An 18,633-nucleotide genomic window follows, 5' to 3' on the forward strand; every position below is an offset into this window, starting at 1 on the left:
GCCAGGCTGGGAGGATCTGCTATTTATTTAAGGTCCTCCAGTGCTTCCTTTTTTTTTCCTTTGAGACGGAGTCTCACTCTGTCGCCCAGGCTGGAGTGCAGTGGCATGATCTCGGCTCACTACAACCTCTGCCTCCTGGGTTCAAGCTATTCTCCTGCCTTAGCCTCCCAAGTAGCTGGGACTACAGGCACCCACCACCACACCTGGCTAATTTTTGTATTTTTAGTAGAGATGAGGTTTCACTATATTGGCCAGGCTGGTCTCGATCTCCTGTCCTTGTGATCCACCTGCCTCGGCCTCCCAAAGTGCTGGGGTTACAGGCGTGAGCCACCGCGTCCAGCCAAGACCAACAGTTTTGATGCCTCTTCAAACAGGTTTTCTGTAAAGGGACCCGAGAAACATGGTGGTCATTAGGGAAGTGCGTGGAGACGAGAGGTGCTGCTAAAGATGGGAGAAATGACAGCGTGCATGTGTGCCAATAGGAGTCACCCAATAGAGAAACAAGGAAACAGCAACAGAGGAGGGAGGGACTGCTCCTTGTCCTTGAGTAGGTTGCGGAAGGAGAAACCTCCTGCACAAATGGAGGGTTTGGCCTCACACAGAAAGAAGCACACTTGGTTCATTCCTGGCAGCAGGAGGGAGGGCGTGGGTGTAGGGAACAGGGCGTGTGGAGGTGATCTTTTGGGTGCTTTTATTTTCTCAGTGAAATACAGGACGCAAGAGCAGCAGTGGAGGTGTGAATGGAGATGTTCCTATCCAGCTTTCAGGGTCCCATGTGATAGTGCCCCGTGGCTGGCCTGTGTTCTGGGGACAGTCACTGTCCACACGCACTGTAGGGCATCAGGCAGCAGAGGCTGCCTTGGGCAGGACAGAGACAGGCCCGCCAACTAATGTGCTTTTTGCCTCTGCCTCCAGGCCTGTCCAACCCGTTCCGGGGTCTCATGAAGCTAGGTACCGTGGAGCGGCGGGGGGCAATGGGCATCTGGAAGGAGCTCTTCTGTGAGCTCTCCCCGCTGGAGTTCCGCCTCTACCTGAGCAACGAGGAGCGCACCTGTGTGGAGAACTGCTCCCTGCTGCGCTGTGAGTCTGTGGGGCCGGCCCACAGTGACGGGCGCTTCGAGCTGGTCTTCTCTGGCAAGAAGTTGGCCCTGCGCACCTCTTCCCAGGATGAAGCCGAGGACTGGCTGGACCGGGTGCGGGAGGCCCTGCAGAAGGTCCGGCCTCAGCAGGAGGATGAGTGGGTGAACGTGCAGTACCCAGACCAGCCTGAGGACCCCCCCGAGGCGCCCCAGGGCTGCCCCTCTCCCTCAGATGTGCTGTCCGAGCCCGCGGCCCTCCAGGGCACTCAGTTTGACTGGTCGTCCGCCCAGGTTCCAGAGCCAGATGCCATCAAGGAGTCCCTGCTGTACTTGTACATGGACAGGACCTGGATGCCCTATATCTTTTCCCTGTCCTTGGAGGCTCTGAAATGTTTCCGCATCAGGAACAATGAGAAGATGCTGAGTGACAGCCATGGCGTGGAGACCATCCGGGACATCCTGCCAGACACAAGCCTTGGGGGCCCGTCCTTCTTCAAAATCATCACGGCCAAGGCCGTCCTGAAGCTGCAGGCCGGGAACGCCGAGGAGGCCGCCCTGTGGAGGGACCTGGTCCGCAAAGTCCTGGCATCTTACTTGGAGACGGCCGAGGAGGCGGTGACCCTGGGCGGGAGCCTGGATGAAAACTGTCAGGAGGTTCTGAAATTTGCCACCCGGGAAAACGGCTTCCTGCTGCAGTACCTGGTGGCCATCCCCATGGAGAAAGGCCTTGACTCCCAAGGCTGCTTCTGCGCAGGTGCCGACTTGCTCCACTGCCACCCCCAGCCTGCCAGCCTCACTCCGCCTCCTGCGGATTCCTGATTTAGGCTCCCCACCCTTCTGCCTCCCTGCAAATGCCCCCATCCTTCCCCTAGGGATGAGGCCACAGATGAGGCTTGCCCTGCAGCTTCCGCTCCTCCCCAGCCCCCGCTGGGGCCAGTGCTCCGCTCATAGGCAGTCGGCCCTGCTCACCCATCCCTCTCCTGCCACCTCCCACTGATGGGCGGCAGGCTGGCCACTCACTGCGCTGCTCAGGGAGTCCCAGCCCACTTCATTTTCTTCTTGCTCTACTATCCTGTTCTTTCAGAGCAGGGGCATGGTATGCTTCCAAATATTTCTGCTGCTTTTATAAGTGTACCCCCTTTTTTTTAAATTACAAAAATGGGCTGATGCTATTCAGTGCTGCCCAACAGAACTTTCTGTGATGATGAAAATTTCCTAGATCTGTGTGTCCAGTGCCATAGCTGTGAGACACATGGTGCTACCGGGTACTTAAAGTGTGGCTAGTGTGGTTAAGCAATTGAATTTTCCATTTAAATTCATTTACATTTAAAGGGGGCACACGGGGTTCTTGGCTGCTGTGTTGAGCGCTGGATATATTGTTCTGCAACTTGGTTTTTTCCTACACTGTGGATGTTATTCCAAGTCAGTACATCTGCTATGTCTTCCTCATCATCAAATCTAATACTTCTGTGCTGGGTACTGGGCCAGCTGCTTTATTTGGATTATCTCATTTAAGTCTCATAACAACCCTGTAGAGATAGGTGCTACTATTATCTCTGTTGATAGGGGAGGACACTGAAGCACAGAGCTGGTAAGTACCTGGTTGGTGTCTGCCAGTAAGCTCAGACAGCTAGTAAGTGGCAGAGGCAGAATTTTCCTTTTTTGTTTGTTTGTTTGTTTTAGTAGAGATGGGGTCTCCCCATGTTGCTCAAGCTGGTCTTGAACTCCTAGGCTCAAGTGATCCTCCTGCTTCAGCCTCCCAAAGTGTGGGATTACAGGTGTCAGCAACCATGCCTGGCCAGAGGCAGAATTGGGACCTTGACCGTCAGGCCCCAGAGCCTGTCCTCATAGGCAGGACCCTAGAGGGCATCCCTAGGGTTGTCAAGGGTGCGTGACATCCCCCTGCCCACATTCCATTGTTAGCTCCTCCCACTCCCCCCACCATCCAGGGGCAGATGGCGTCCCATCACCATGGGACCCTCAGGTGACCTGTGAGGGGGTTGCCCTGCTGCAGAAGGCCAGAGCAAGAAGCTGAGCCTTGGTTTGGGAGCTGTCCTGTTGGCGTGGACTGGAGGGAAGCCTGCTTCAAGCTTCTGAAAGGAAGTGGTCTGCGGTTGGCCCCGGAAGGATGGGAGAAGCTAGGCAGAACAGAGCTTCCTGCAGAAAACACCTGCAAGCCTCACTTGGCCTCTCCCCCTCCTGCCCCAGCACTCACACTTTGTGGGGCCAGGCTCTGAGGGGCCGGGACTCCAGGGCTTGCGAGAAAGGGTTTCTCGCCTGTGGGTGTGAATGCTGCGGGGGTAACTCTCACCATGGCTGCCACCCTCCAGCAGGTGGGACTATGCCACCAGGGAGTTTGGGTTTCCTTTCTACCCAGCAGGCACGGCTCAGTGGCAGACACCAACCACTGGCATCTGGGTTGTATTTCATAATTTGCAGGGTACTTGCAGAACCTTGTCTCATTTAAGCTTTGTAATAACCCCACAAAATAGCTGGTAGTGACTGAATTTTACAGTCACTCAAATGGAGCTTTGAGAAATTAGATGAAGGTCAAGGTGAGGCAGCTGGTGAGCAACACAGCCCGCCCTATGGTCTCAAGGCCCTGGGGACCCTTCTGCCTGCCCCTGGAGGAGTCGACACATGTTCAGAATTTGAGTCAGGGCCTCTGCTTTTTGCCCAGGGCACACCCCACTCCCATTCCCACTGGCCCCAGCTGTGGAGACGCCTCCAACAAGGGGGCCGAAGCCAGTCCTACCCCACAGTCCTGAGGCATCCAACACTGTGCGGACTCCCCTGCCCCCTGCTGGCTGCCCATCCACTCCCTGTTGCCATCCCCGACCCCAGTCCCTGCCCCCCAACTGCTTCGCTGCTCGCCACAGCTCCTACTCTGCTGCTTCCATTCTGGGGCCCAAGTGGAGGGGTGGACCTAGAGGAGGCTGGCATTGCCAAGCCAGCAGTGGGGACACTGGACACAGGCAGCAAGGAGTAATGGAGCAGAACGCAGGCTCTGGAACCAGCCAAACCCAGATCTGAATGCCAGCCACGCCATTTCATCACTATGTGACCAGACAGATTTCCTAACCTCTCTGAGCATCCATTTCTTCAGCTGTAAAATAATGATAGTTCTTAAAGTGTGTTGTTGTAAAGATTAGTAGGGGAGTTCTGAGTGGTGGAAATACGAGTGGTTATTCTTGTGTTTGTACCTACCTTTAAAAACAAAATTAGCAGATCCTTTCCACCACAGCAGCTCCCAAGTTACTAGGAGCTGACTCTGGCCACACCACTCACTCTCTACCCATCTCCCCAGGCTGCTCCCGGCAGATCGGCTTCTCCTTTGTACGACCCAAGCTCTGTGCCTTCTCTGGCCTCTATTACTGTGACATCTGCCACCAAGACGATGCCTCAGTGATTCCGGCCAGGATCATCCACAACTGGGACCTCACCAAGCGCCCGGTAAGTCTCAAGCCCAGCCTGTCACAGCCATTCAGGGCTGCTGAGGGACAGAGGGGTGTTCACTCCTCTTTGCTGCTGCTGTTCATCTGTTTAGAGGAGTTTGGTTCCTCTAAACAAGGGAAGCTGGGGTCACTGGTTCAGGCACTGATGTGGGGGAGCTAACCAAGAGAAAAGCTTGGTGCCTGTCCACAGCCCTGGGCAGAGCTCTGTCGGTGGCTGTCTTAGTCCCCAGGAGGGAGTCTGAGGATGGTTTCCTGAAGCTACAAACATAACTGCTTAAGGAACCAGCAGATAAATGTTAGATAAACAGGTAGACAGATAGATAGATAGATAGATAGATAGATAGATAGATAGATAGGCTACAAACAACTGCTTAAGGCACCAGCAGATAAATGTTAGATAAACAGATAGATAGATAGATAGATAGATAGATAGATAGATAGATAGGCTACAAACATAACTGCTTAAGGTACCAGCAGATAAATGTTAGATAGATAGATAGATAGATAGATAGATAGATAGATAGACTAGATAGAAGAAAAGATTAGAAGTGTAGTTAGATAGGAGATGGAGCATTGGCTAGGTGGGTGAGCAGTGATGTAGGTGGATGAGCGGTGCTAGGTGGATGGGTAGGTAGGTAGGTGGATGGGTAGGTAGGTAGGTGGATGAGCAAGTGGCTACATGGATGGGTAGGTGAATGGTGGATGGGTTGATGGGTAGGTAGTTGGGTAGATTGGTGAATGGGTGGATAGGTAGGTGGATGGGTGCCTGGGTAGGCAGATGGGTAAATGGTTAGGTGGATGAGTGGATGGGTTGGTGGGTAGGTGGATGGGTAGGTAGATGGGTAGGTGAATGGGTAGATGGGTAGACGGTGGGTATATGGCTGGGTGGATGGGTGAATACGTAGGTGGATGGGTAGATCTGAGCTGGCTATACCTTGGAGCAGTCATCCTTGCCTTTGCCAACCCTATGAGGCCCAGATGACTGCACCCCCCTGCAGGCCCTGCATGGGCATATTTATTTCATGTTTTGAAAAGCACTTTTTCTGTGGCTCCCCCCATTATTAAGATAATACATGGTTATTGTTTAACATTTTAAAATTACAGAAAAGCCCAAAGACCAATCAAAATTCTGTGCGGTAACCCAGAGGTCACCATTATTAACATTTTGGGGTATACCCTTTTCTGTGCATTTATTGACATATGCATCTATTTTTTATAAAGTTGGGATCAGACAGGACTCATACTGCTTTATAAGAAGCTTGGTTCACTTAATATTATACCTTGGGTATAATACTAATTTTTTATGTTCACCAAATGCTTTTGAATAAGATGTACCCTAAAGTCTTTCAGAATTTTCCTTTTCTCCAGCTGAACTTCGCCACTTTCCTAGCTATGTTACCATGAGCAAATTAGCTTCAGCTTCCTCATCTGTAAAAGGAGGATTAACAACAGCGTCTGTGGTGGGGCTCTTGGGAGGGCAGGTGTGGCAGTGTGTGCCTGTCAGTTAGAACAGTGTCCTTTCTCCCCCTGGGGCCTATCACACCTCCTGCCTATTCACCCACCCATCTCCCTAATTCACTTGGTCAGTGTCTGCCTCAAGGGGTGCAAATTTGGTTTTCTTCCAAAGGCACAGATTTCTATTAAGACAGACACAGAAACACAAGGAAGAAGCTGTTTGCTCCTCTGGAGAGTCAGGGCCTGCCAGCTATGTAGTCCTGATGTGTGGCTGTGTCCTCATCATAGTGCAGGGAAGGTGACTCTTTCAGTCAGTTCTACCTCAGCCTCCACCTCCCTGGGATGGGGAAACCCCGCAGAAGTTGGCTTCATTTTGATTTTTTTGTTGTTTGCCTTGTCCCCACCCCTGCTCTCAGTGTTAAATATTTAACCATATAGAGGAAATTAAACCTCAAAATCACCAAAAAATGCAAACAACCCTTTGATCATAAAACACGTTCACTGTTTACAGGACCCTGATAACTTCCATTGAGCCATCTCCTTATTCACTGCCCTTATCCTTGTACCACTTCCTTTTCTAACTAGAAAAGTACAGTCCTTCTCTAGGCATATCTGAGATCAGGAAATCCTCAGCTTGCTCTCCCTCTCAAAAATTGCTGGCCTAGGAAAGACAGGGAAATTCAAGATAGAAAGTGGCCGTCCCACGGGTTTGGGGCCTTATTGTTCACCGTTGCTGTTCTGGCTGACCCACTTGTGCTGAGGCCTGGCTGGCACCGACAGGATGTCAGCCCAGGGGTGAGGCTTCTCTCTGTCTGTCTCTTCCATTCCCACAGGATAGGAACAGTTGCTGGGGAGCACAAAGCCCCTGCCCATCCGCAGTGCTTGGCAGTGTTCCGCACACATTCCTGTGTGTTATTTCATCAGAGCCTCACCCAAGGCCTGGGGCCAAGTAATGGGAAGAACTGAGTTAGGGTTAGAGAAGTCACCCAAGTCACCAGGAGTTTGCCATTGGGCTCTCCCTAGGTTGGGGGGCTGGTACCTCAGGGCCCCAGGCTATGGGAAAATAAGAGGTTGTCCATTGCTGGGAGAGGTGAGAGATGCTGGTGGAGCTGGGAGACAAGACGTCAGAGGTCCCCTCAGCCCCCAGATACAGGGGTAGGTCTCCTGAGGGCCAGTTTTGTCCCCAGCCCTCAAGGGGACAACAGGGCCACACCAGGCACTCACACAGCAACTGATAGCAACTCACATTTACTGGGGATGTGTCACCTGCCAGGCCCTGTGCCAGGAGCTCTCCTGGAATACCTCTTAATCTGAATTCAAAATAATCCCATGAGAAAGAAGCCTTAGTCCTGGGCTGACATCCTGCCGAGTGCCGGGCCTCAGCACTAAAGCAGCAGCAGCGAACGAGAAGGCCCCAAACCAGTGAGCCTTAGTTGCTCTCATTTTCCCCATTTTACAGATGAAAAAATTGAGTCACAGAGCGGGATAAGTTTCACCAGGTCATATAGGTATAAAGTGGTGGAGGCAGGATTCAATTTTGTTCTGACTCCGAAGCCAGACTTTTTTTTTTGCCTACACAATTTATTAGAATTTGAAAACGTTGCTGGATAAGACAGTCAAATAAATCAATTTCATTTCTATACATCAGCAAACAAATTACTATTTTATAAGACAATCATTTATAATAGTATCAAAAACAAAACCACCAGAAATAAAATATGTAATGAAAGGACTAGTTAAGATGTTAAAGATCTGAGCTGGGCCAGACTTGTAACCACTATGCACTTTTTGGCTGTGGAGAACGGCTCCTCCGTCCTTATAATGCAGCGAGGCCACTGCAGGGGAGGGGGCTTCTGGTTAGTGCAGCAGCCTGGTGTTCAGAGATGACACCTCAGCTCAGACCTGACAGGTTCTGCGGGCAGGTTGTATAAGCCACGTTAGCTCCTCTAAGCCTCCGTTTCCTCATCTAGAAAACGGGGACAGGGACACCCTCCCTAACGGGTTGTTCTGAGGATGAAGGGATAATGTGGTCAAGTTCCTGGCCCAGTGTTTTGCAAATAGTAGGTGCTCGATTACTGGCGTTGGTATTAGGATCAGGGCCAAGGGTAGAACCTTCAACACCCTGTCAGCTGGGAGAGACTGAGACGGATCACTCAGCTGCACACGGAGCCCCGGTGTTGCTGCTGGTGTGAGCCGAGGGAGCTCAGGGAAGCCTGTTGGTGAGCTGTGTCTGATCTGTAGCTTCCTGTGGCTGGAGCCTGACTCAGCCCGTCACCTGGTTCCTGAGTCAGGGCACAGAGGGGAGTGCCTGTTTCCTTTAGTGGGGGGAAGTAGGGGCCGGGAGGACAGGAAAGAGTGGGAAGGATCTGTGAGGCCCAGAGGGAGGGGGTGTTACCAGAGCAGTCCCTCCCTCATCTCAGCATGGTTGGGGAGGGGGCAGTGCCCCTTGCCATTAAAGGGAGAGCGGGTTTGGGAGTCAGATAAACTGGGTTCAGAGCTTGACTGTACCATTTACAAGCTGGGTGACCCTAGCCAAATCTCCTGATCTCCTTGAGCCTCCGTTTCCCATCTGTAAAATGAAGATAGCCTCTCAGGTAAGTGAGCAGGTCATGTGGCACCTGGCCGGGCAGTGCTCACTGAACAGCCATTCCTTCCCATCCCCAATGCCTGGTGGTACCCCCAGATCTGCAGACAGGCCCTGAAGTTTCTGACACAGATCCGGGCCCAGCCCCTCATCAACCTGCAGATGGTGAACGCGTCTCTGTACGAGCATGTGGAGCGGATGCACCTCATTGGGAGGAGCCGGGAGCAGCTGAAGCTCCTGGGGGATTACCTGGGCCTGTGCCGGAGCGGCGCCCTGAAGGAGCTCAGCAAGAGGTAAGCAACCTCTATGTGCATGTGTGTGTGCACATAAACACACATACATATATGTACATGTACACACACGTGCACACACACATGTATACACAAATGCATAGACATGTACACAAAATGCACATGTGCACAAATGTACACACATGCAGGCACTCATGCACACGCACACACACACACAGGGGCAGGGCCCAGGGCAAGGCGTCCACCTGGAGGAAACCTGGGCAGAGAGCTTCCCATTGGGCCTGGGAAATAATCACATCTTTTGGGGGTGATTTTGGGGTTTTGTTCATGTAACCATTTGTTTACTCAAAAACATGGACTTGAGAACATGCTAAGCACTGCACACCTGGCGAGGCATGTGGGCTCCAACACTGAGCAGGGCAGAGCCAGGGCCGACCCACCGGAAGCCTCTGGCCTGGCAGGGAAGACTGGTGGGAAAGTCAGCAACTGCATCCGGGGGTGAGGGTGAGAGGGAGATAGGTGGGAAAGTCAGCAACTGCATCTGGGGGTGAGGGTGAGAGGCAGGATGTCCTGGAACCACAGAGGCTTGACATCCAGCCCAGATGAAAGGAGTGCAAAGCAGAAAAGACTTCCTGGAGGAAGTGACTTCTAAGGTGAGACCTGAAAAATTAGGAAGAATTAGAAAGGAGAAGCAAAGGGGGAAACAGCATTGCAGACAGAAGGAATAGCACGCGCAGGCCATGAACAAAGGCACCGTCGGTGGAAAGCCCAGAGAGAACTTTGGCTATAGTGAGGAGGGAAGTGGGGAGTGTGGCGAGAGGCAGGCGAGGGCCAGATGTCCCCACCTCTTCCCTGTCCCAGCCAGTCATCTGGCCCATGCCAGCTTCCCTCCTGAAATTCTCCAAAGAAGATGTGATCGGGGCAGGGCCCTCAGGATGCCCTTCAGGAAGCTTCTCTCACCAAGGGCCTAGGGCCTTTGGTGCTCAGGAATGGGATGTGATGCTGGGCTTCAACAGGGACTCAGGTCTCTCCATTCCTGTCATAAATGCTTCCTAGTCCTCAGGTCACAGCCCAGGCCATAGTCTTCCCAGGGCTATGCTCTCCCAGCACCCTCAGGAGGGCAGACCTCATGTGGAGAAGCCTGCCGGTGCCTACTGCCCAGCATGGGCTTTGAGTCCACCTCTTCTGGGTTTCTGGGGGCAGGGACCACTCACAAGCCCCTCCAGGTTCCTCCATCTGGCCTTCCCTCACCACAGGGCTGGCCTAGAGAGCGCCTCTCTGAAGACTGCCTCTTCCATCCTGGCTGCAGTGCTTCCAGAGCCGGGCCTCCTCAAGGCCAGGGTGTGCCCCGAGCAGGGGCTCTCAAGGGGTGCTACAGGGGGCTCTCCCCTAGGCAAAGAGGAGAATCTGGCCCCACAGCTGCCAGCTGAGCCTTGGTCTCCTCTGCAGGGCCTGAAAGAACAGAAAGCCCTCTGGGAACCCACCATGTGGGACCCTAGACCCTAGAAGGCTTCACCCCTGAAGGCTCTGGCCATCCCAAGCATCCAAAGGTGACTGGGTCTCCACTTCTTGGCAAGCGCTGACTCACTCCCTACCTCTGAGAGTCCAGAGAGACTGTCCTCCTGCCCACCTAACCAGGTGGTGAAATCTCTGGGGTGGGGCCTCATCACCCTCCTTGGTCAAGGAGCCAAGTACTTGCACAGGCCTGCAGACCTGTGAAGACCAGGTGCCTGTGGGGTGGGTTGTGGGCCCCAGCCCCATACACCCGTCCCCACCCTGCTGAGAGAGTTTGTTCATTGGCTTTACTGACCTGTCCCTGCGGGCACCAGGGGCAGCCCTGTCTCTCTCCCTAGCCCTCCTGCTTCATCCCTGGGCAGCAGCGCTGTACTCCTGCTATGTGTCCAGCCTGCTTCCCATGCCTGTGGAAGTCCCATGGTAACAGCATAGGGCAGGGGAAACCGTATGGGAGCCCCTCACCCACTGTGCGTCAGAAAAGTTGCTTCACTTCTCTGGGTCCAGCTTTCCCATCTATAAAATGGGCCAGTGATTCCTCCATTCCTGTGGCCTCCTAAACAGTGGTGAGGGCTGCATGAGGGACCCAGAGTCTGGGCCACAGATGGCCCTGGGTTAGCATTGTATGTGCCCTGAGGGCACCTGATCCAGCCTTGGCAGGGGCCAAAGGAGCTTCCAGAGGAGATGGCATCTGAGCTGAAGGCACGCAGAGTTCTTTTCCTTTTTTCTTCTAAAATGTTTTTCTTCTTTACAAAGATCAGTGTTTCAAGTGAGGGGCATTTATGAAAGGGAATAAAGCAGACCATTCAGTCAGCCCTTCTCAGAGCCCACCACCACCTGCTTCTGCACCTCATTCCATCCACACACACATGTTGCCACAACACCAGTAGCATTGTGTGTCTGTTGAACTGGGGTTTAGAAAAATGAGGAGGCCGGGCGCGGTGGCTCAAGCCTGTAATCCCAGCACTTTGGGAGGCCGAGACGGGCGGATCACGAGGTCAGGAGATCGAGACCATCCTGGCTAACATGGTGAAACCCTGTCTCTACTAAAAAATACAAAAAACTAGCCGGGCGAGGTGGCGGCGCCTGTAGTCCCAGCTACTCCGGAGGCTGAGGCAGGAGAATGGCGTAAACCCGGGAGGCGGAGCTTGCAGTGAGCTGAGATCTGGCCACTGTACTCCAGCCTGGGTGACAGAGCAAGACTCCGTCTCCAAAAAAAAAAAGAAAAAAGAAAAATGAGGAAAGTAGAAAGGGCAGGGGAGAACCTGGCTTTCCTGGCTAAGGGACCGGTAGCAAGAGGCTGGCCGGAGCACAGCTCACTGACGCCCTTGAGGGGCTCTGGGCAGCTGGGCTTCGGGTACAGGGGCCAGAACTCAAAGGGCCCTCGAGGCCTTCGGATTTGATCTGCTACTTGTGGGGAACCATTGCAGGGTTTTGAGCACGGGGCTATCACTTCTGATCAACGGCTTAGAAAAGACCACTCTGAAAAGACCAGGCACGGTGGCTCACGCCCGTAATCCCAGCACTTTGGGAGGCCAAGGCGGGTGGATCACCTGAGATCAGGAGTTTGAGACCAGCCTGGCCAACATAGCGAAACCTCGTCTCTACTAAAAATACAAAATTAACCGGGCGTGGTGGCAGGCACCTGTAATCCCAGCTACTAGGGAGGGTGAGGTAGGAGAATCACTTGAACCCAGGAGGCAGAGTTTGCAGTGAGCCAAAATCATGCCACTGCACTCCAGGCTGGGAGACAGAGCGAGACTCCATCTCAAAAACAAAACAAACACACAAAAAGACGATTCTGGCCCCAGCAGAGTGCAGTTGGTGAAGGGGAGAGCCCTGGGTGGCAGCTGGTGTTAGTAATTAACACCAGGGAGCTGGGCCTGGACCAAGTCAGCCAGAGGGAAGGTTGAGAGGAGGAGAGGGCTGAGGCATGGGCAGGTCTTGGATGTGGGACGGGAAGTCAGGGAGGAGCTGTCCTGCACTAGTGGCAGCTGCCTGGCCGGATGCTCTCCGGCAGACCTAGGACCTGACTCCAAGAGCCAGAGAAGCCCCTGAGAGTGTCCTCTCCAGCCCTTGGGAGGAAGCCATCACAGAAATGCCCTACACCCTGTCCACCCACCATACCTCGGTGTCCCTCCCAACGGCCAGGGAGTGGTGGGTAGAGGAGGAGCCAGGGCTCAGGAGGCAGGTGGCACCCAGGCCCCCACCCATGTCCCCCCGATCTTCCAGCCCTTGCCTGGCCCTCTCCTTCCCCATCACTTCATCGGTTCCAGGAGCTAAGATTTGACCTCTCCTCATTTTCCTCTCTCCTAGAGAGCCCTCCAGATTCCTGTGGTCTCTTTCCCAGCCTCACGCCAGAGGACAAAGAGAGTTCTCCTCATTGTGTGGGTGGAGAAACTGAGGCCCCAAGTAGGCCTGGCTGTGCCCCGGTGCACGAGAGTTTCTTTCCTGGAGGCCAGGAGAGGAAGTGGCCTCTCACCCCTGGGCCAGTACCCTCTCCCCTCTGGCCTTGATTGAGCACTGTGGAGAAGCCAGTTGCAAGTCCTTGCTGAGAGGGTGACAGGCCCAGGGCACAGGGGCTCCCAGAGCTTCCACGACTATGGTCAGAGGATGGATGGCAAAGCTAATTCTCCATCCAGATCAGCCCACACTCCTGCCAGCTCAGGGCCAACCTGTGTCCCCCCTGCCTGCTGTGTCCCATGTTTTCTTGGTGACAAATGGCAGCTTCCCTTCCTAGAGTGCAGGAATTTTACTGGGGACACCAGCATGGTAAACTGAGGGGCCAGTTGGCATCTTGGCCTATATGGCTGCTTGGTGGGACTCACCGTCTCTACCCCGGATTGGGCTCCCCTGGACCACAGCTGAGGCCACCAGCTGGGACAAGGCCAAGCCCCATTCCAGATGCTCCACAGCTTGCACCCAGGAGGCCCAGACCCAGGGCTGGCACCATCCTGTCCCCAGATGTCTGGGGCATCCTGGGGCAGGTTCCCAAGCATCCTCTGACTTGGAGTAACCTCCCACCACCAGCACCCACACAAACACACACAGCCAGGCCAGGCAGGTTTTGCACCAGGGGACCTTCTGCAGGTGTTTCCTCTCCATCAGGATGGGGCCCGCTGGATCCCTCCCGTTGGTGTGGTGGAAACTAGAGCTGCATTGGCGGCTGAGCCCTTGTTCTCTGCTGCCCCCGCCACCTCTGAAATGGGATCTGCTATACTTAGGACACGTCTCAGTTGCTCTCGTGTAGCACTGAAACCAGACACTTTAATGTCTGTCCCTCAGCCAAACCAGGGGCCAAACAGGAGGGCAGAGGCCATATCCTGTGCATTACTGTCCCCAGCACTGTCCCTGGTATGTAATGGTGGCAATAATGACAACCTGCATCTCTAGGCATTTGCCAGGTAGACAGGGGTGCAGGCTCTGGAGCCAGGCCCTCATGTTCAAACTCCAGCTCTCCTGCCTACTAGCTGTGTGACCTCAGGCAAGTGCTTTAACCTATTTCCTCTTCTCAGTTGGGATTGTGATAGTACCAGCCTCACAGGATTATTGTGAGAATCAAATGAATGAATGCGTATGAAGCTCTTAGCCCAGTTCTGGGTCTAAGGTTCCAGGTGTCTGCACCCATCCTCCTCCTCATGATTAATTATGTGTTTACTGTGAGCTCGGCACCAAGCCAAATGCTTTAAATAAGTTACTTAATCCAGACAACTCCATTTCCCAGAGAGGGAAACCCAAGGTTCAGAGAGGTTGAGTAACTTGCCCAAGGTCCCACCAGCTAGTTAGTTACCTTGAAGACCAGGCCCCAAGCCCAGACAGGCCGAATTACGCTCCTAGCCCCTGCCCCGCCCAGGCGGCAGGTGTCTGTCTGGTGAGCAGCGCCAGGGGAATGAAAAACAACACAGGTTGGCCCGGGTCTTGGAAACCGCTCTAAAGAATCACTTGTGTTTTGTTTGAAGGCTCAACCACAGGAATTATCTCTTGGAGTCTCCGCATAGGTTCAGTGTTGCTGACCTCCAGCAGGTGAGAGTGTCCTGCTTCCCCGCCCAGACCTCCAGAGAGACTTCATTCCTGGAGAAGTCAGCAAGGAAGATGGGAGGGGGTGTCTGTAGTTTACTGAAGACAGCAGTCTGCAGCTTTTCTGCAGCTCTGGGTGGGTTGCCCTGCTGCCCTAGCTTCCTGGGCAGGGACGGATACCCCCAGCACCCTGGAATAAGCAAGCACTCCAGCAACCCCAGGATCACAGGAAGAGAGTTTGGAATACTCCTTTCCCCAGGGGGAGGGTTCAATGGAGTCGGGTCTCATCTGTGAGTCCCATTAGCCCTGAGTGACCTCAGTGCCCACGGGCTGGACGCTGGCACTGCTCAGCCTGACTCAGGGAGGTTTTCTTTTCTTGCCCACGTGGAAACTAGGGGTAGAAGTTCTCCAGGCAGGGTGCCATGGCGCCTCAGTGCAGGTGCTTGGAAGGCCTGGGGCCTCAGTTTACCAGCCCCCCACAGATCGCAGACAGGGTGTATGAAGGATTCCTACTTGCCCTCCACAGATTGCAGACGGGGTATATGAAGGATTCCTCAAGGCCCTGATCGAATTTGCCTCCCAGCATGTCTACCACTGCGACCTGTGCACCCAGCGCGGCTTCATCTGCCAGATCTGCCAGCACCACGACATCATCTTCCCCTTTGAGTTTGACACCACAGTCAGGTATGTGGCACACCCAGCCAGCCGTCTCCCAGCCCCACCCTTCCCCACACCCACAGCCTGGCCCAAGCACTCAGGGCAGCAGGCCTCGCTTTATGGGCAGGAGCATATTGAACATCGGCTTTGTGCCGTGCCAAGGGACGGTGCAGTTGTTTGGGACAGCCCATGCCCTGGGCAGTCATGGCCAGCTCTGATCCAGCTCAGGAGACAAGACAAGCTTTCCCAGGACTCCTCTGCCTCTGCAGAACCATCTGTCTTCCTAGAGGTGGCTGCCGGCTCTCTGAGTGGAGCCTGCTGAAGCCACAGTGTATGCATGGGTTGAAGAGGATTGTATGAGTTACTGCCCTGCACTGTTGGCATGAGACCAGGCACAAAGTGGGCACCTGGTGGGTGGTACCTGCCACTGCCACTGCATCTGTTGCTGAAATGATCACTCTTGTTCCCAGTTATTGCTCATTATCAGCAACCTCTCAATGGAAAAATTTGTCCAGACTTCCTGCAACCCATGTGGGAGTGGAAAACTGAACTGGGAACATTAGTTCTTTTTCTGTCGGTGTCCACTGCCGGGATTCAGCCCTGAATGGGCCTGGGGCTGAGTTTTTAAAATTATATCATCTTGGCCGGGCGTGGTGGCTCACACCTGTAATCTGAGCACTTTGGGAGGCCGAGGCAGGTGGATCCCTTGAGGTCAGGAGTTCGAGACCAGCCTGGCCAACATGGTGAAACCTCGTCTCCACTAAAAACACAAAAGTAAGCCAGGTGTGGTGGTGGACACCTGTAATCCCAGCTACTTGGGAGGCTGAGGCAGGGGAATCACTTGAATCTGGGAGGCAGAGGTTGCAGCGAGCCGATTTCATGCCACTGTACTCTAGCCTGGGCAACAGAGCAAGACTCTGAAAAATAAATAAAATAAGTAAATGTTTTTTAAATACAGGCAAGAAATCTTTAATGACTCTCAAGCAGCATTTATTAAAAAAAATGCAGTAAGACAGAGAAAATCAGTGTGCATTGTGTGACATATCGGTAAGCACTGTTTCGAGAATCTCCTGTTCCGGAATGGAGAGGTACAGTGTGTGTGCATGGGTTACACAGTACGTCACAGCCGTATCATGGGTTCTGGTCAAAAGCGCTGGCCAGCGTGGCCACAGGGCAACCTCCAGCCCAGCCAGCACCAGCAGGCGTGCTGCTCTCTCCCCAGGTGTGCCGAGTGCAAGACCGTCTTCCACCAGAGCTGCCAGGCTGTGGTGAAGAAGGGCTGCCCCCGCTGTGCCCGCCGGCGCAAGTACCAGGAACAGAATGTTTTCGCCTGATGCCCATCTGCTGACCCCGCTCTGAAGGCCGAGGGTGAGTGCAGCTCAGCCATCCCAGCTGGGTTTGCCATCAGCCCAGGATACTCACCGTATCACAGCTGTGTACCCTTGTCAGGAAGACCCTCAGATGTGACCAGAGCACCGGCCTTCCAGAGAAAGCCCAGGAAGCCCCCGTGATGTCCCCTGGCCCCCTCACCACCCCTCTGCTGCAGGAGGCGTGGCCACCACCAGATGCTCCCTGTCTCGGGGCAGACAGGGTCCTTTACTCACCAGGCCCTGGCTCACCAGCGTCCCGACACCTCCGTTAGGGCTGCCCAAACTGTGGAAAGGAGGCTTGGGGAGCATTTTCAATTCCACATTCCTGATGAAAAGGTCTAGTTTTTTAAGGTGGGTTTTTCCCATTCATATTTCAACAGAAAGTATTTTTTTATTGGTGACCCTACGCGAGTCACCCAAGAAATCAAGACATTCTCACCCCCAGTGGGTGCACAGGAGCCACTCAGGCCTGGCCTAGAGGCAGCGGGTGGCTGGCGGGCAGGCCACTGCTGGGACAGGGCCTGTGGGCCCACCCAGTGCCTTTCTTTGGCCCTCACTGCCAGTGCCAAACCGCCCCTCAGCAGGGCAGGGCCAGTCCTGGTGACCCCGCTTCCTCTCTGTCTCCTCTTTCCTCCTCACCCCAGTGCGTCTCGCCTGCTGAGCACACCCCTTTCTCAGCGCCAGAGCCCCTAGCTCTTCTCTAGCCTGGGGCCTTGGTCCCATTAGGAGGAGAAATGACTGGAAACCAGCACTGTCAGCACTTTGAGCCCTCCTCGGTTTAGGGAGGGTCACCGTCTTGCCCACCCCCGATCCCCGTGCCCTCCTCACCCCTCTACAGATAGGGGCGCTGCTGCAGATGCTCCAGGCCCACCTTGGTGGGTGCCCGGGGTCACACTCTGCCTAACCCCTGCCAGGGCACAGATAGGCAGGACCCCAGAGAAGGCAGGCAGCCCGGCCCTGCACTGTGGAGAAGTGACCTGGTCCTTTGCCCTAAGCTGTGCAGGGCGTGCTGGGGAGCTGCCCTGTGGATACAGCTGCCGCCTCACAAAGCCATGAATTCCCACAGCATCACTGAACTTGCCCAGCCAGGACACTGGAGACTGAAGAACCTCCCTGGAGCAGGACTGCCTTTGAAGGGGCCTTGGGGCTGGGGTGGGAGCCTGGAATTGTTTTCAAAGCGATGTTCAGACCCTCCAGGCTTTGGGGAAATGTGGGTTTGCTGGTCTCTCTGTCACCATCCTCCACCTCTCCTGGACCCAGCAGGCTCTCAGTCCTAGCTATCTTACCTGTGCTCAGCTTGGAGTCTGAGGCCTCAGGTGGAGATCCGCATGTCACTGTCAGAGATGAGCCCACCTCCACCCTTCCCTGGGGGCGATCAGCTGCTGAGTCATCCACCCAGCCTTGGAGCTGGATCCCTGTGCATCAGAACAGAGGCGGTGGTAGCAGGCAGGTGGAGGCTGCGCACAGCTTCTCCCGGTCATGGCGCACACCTGTGCCCAGACGCCAACGCCTCCTAAGCCAGGAGCTGGGTTTATGCACCGCCATGGCCCACATAAACCCTCCACCACAAGCCGGTCCTAGTCAGAGCCCTCATTGCCCCATCCCTGAGTGGGCAGGAGCCTGGCCTGGGGAGGGCTTGGGCCTGTGAGGATTCTCTCTGAAGGTGCCCTTGGAGGCAGCAGGGTTGAGGCCCTGAGGGGCCCATTCCCCAGAAGCTGCCAGTGTTTTCTGATGCGTTGACTCTTCCTGCCTCCCCTCCCTCAGAAAGGTAGTGCCCACACTATTTTTAAAATGTTATTTTATGCAATACACTGTTCCTAGTGAGCAGGGCTCTGGCCCTGAGGAGTCTTGGCAATGTATTGAAGGAATTGCTGCCATGTGAGTTTTGAATGATTTTGCAGTAAAGACCTGATCTTTCTCATCACTGGTCTGGCTTCTGAATTCTAACACTGCCACTGCCTGGGAGGAGACCACCAGCCATCGTTACCATCTGTCAGGGGCCCCCTACCCTCCTGTTAGTCCCTGGCACAGGGGAAGGCTTGGGAGGTCCGTGACAAACACTTGTAGGCAGAGGGCTTGCATGCCAGGAGTGGGCAGGGAGAAGAGAGTAAGAAAGCCACCTTGCCAAGCCCAGCAGTCAGGGTCTCTGGGGAGGTATACTCACACTTGTATAACAATTCAAGCTGATCCCATGCTGGTGGCTTCTTTTCCTGTGACTTAAATGTCAAAGCACAGACCCTTGACACTGGATCA

The 18,633-nt window shown here is 54.3% G+C and overlaps 1 protein-coding gene across 1 annotated transcript in view; it reads left to right on the top strand.

The window, feature by feature from the left end:
• LOC108522107 (pleckstrin homology domain-containing family M member 1-like) overlaps positions 1-18,304 on the top strand; it is a 55,864-nt gene extending 37,560 nt beyond the window's left edge. Inside the window, 6 exon segments of the mRNA XM_017862196.1 lie at positions 916-1,833; positions 4,387-4,532; positions 8,673-8,866; positions 14,296-14,359; positions 14,880-15,037; positions 16,233-18,304. Of these exon segments, the coding sequence (XP_017717685.1) occupies positions 916-1,833; positions 4,387-4,532; positions 8,673-8,866; positions 14,296-14,359; positions 14,880-15,037; positions 16,233-16,344 (1,592 nt within the window). The 3' untranslated portion in view covers positions 16,345-18,304.
• Positions 18,305-18,633: the final 329 nt, after the last annotated feature.

Source organism: Rhinopithecus bieti, unplaced genomic scaffold, assembly GCF_001698545.2.
Source record: "Rhinopithecus bieti isolate Rb0 unplaced genomic scaffold, ASM169854v2 scaffold_64300, whole genome shotgun sequence".
Taxonomy (NCBI): domain Eukaryota; kingdom Metazoa; phylum Chordata; class Mammalia; order Primates; family Cercopithecidae; genus Rhinopithecus; species Rhinopithecus bieti.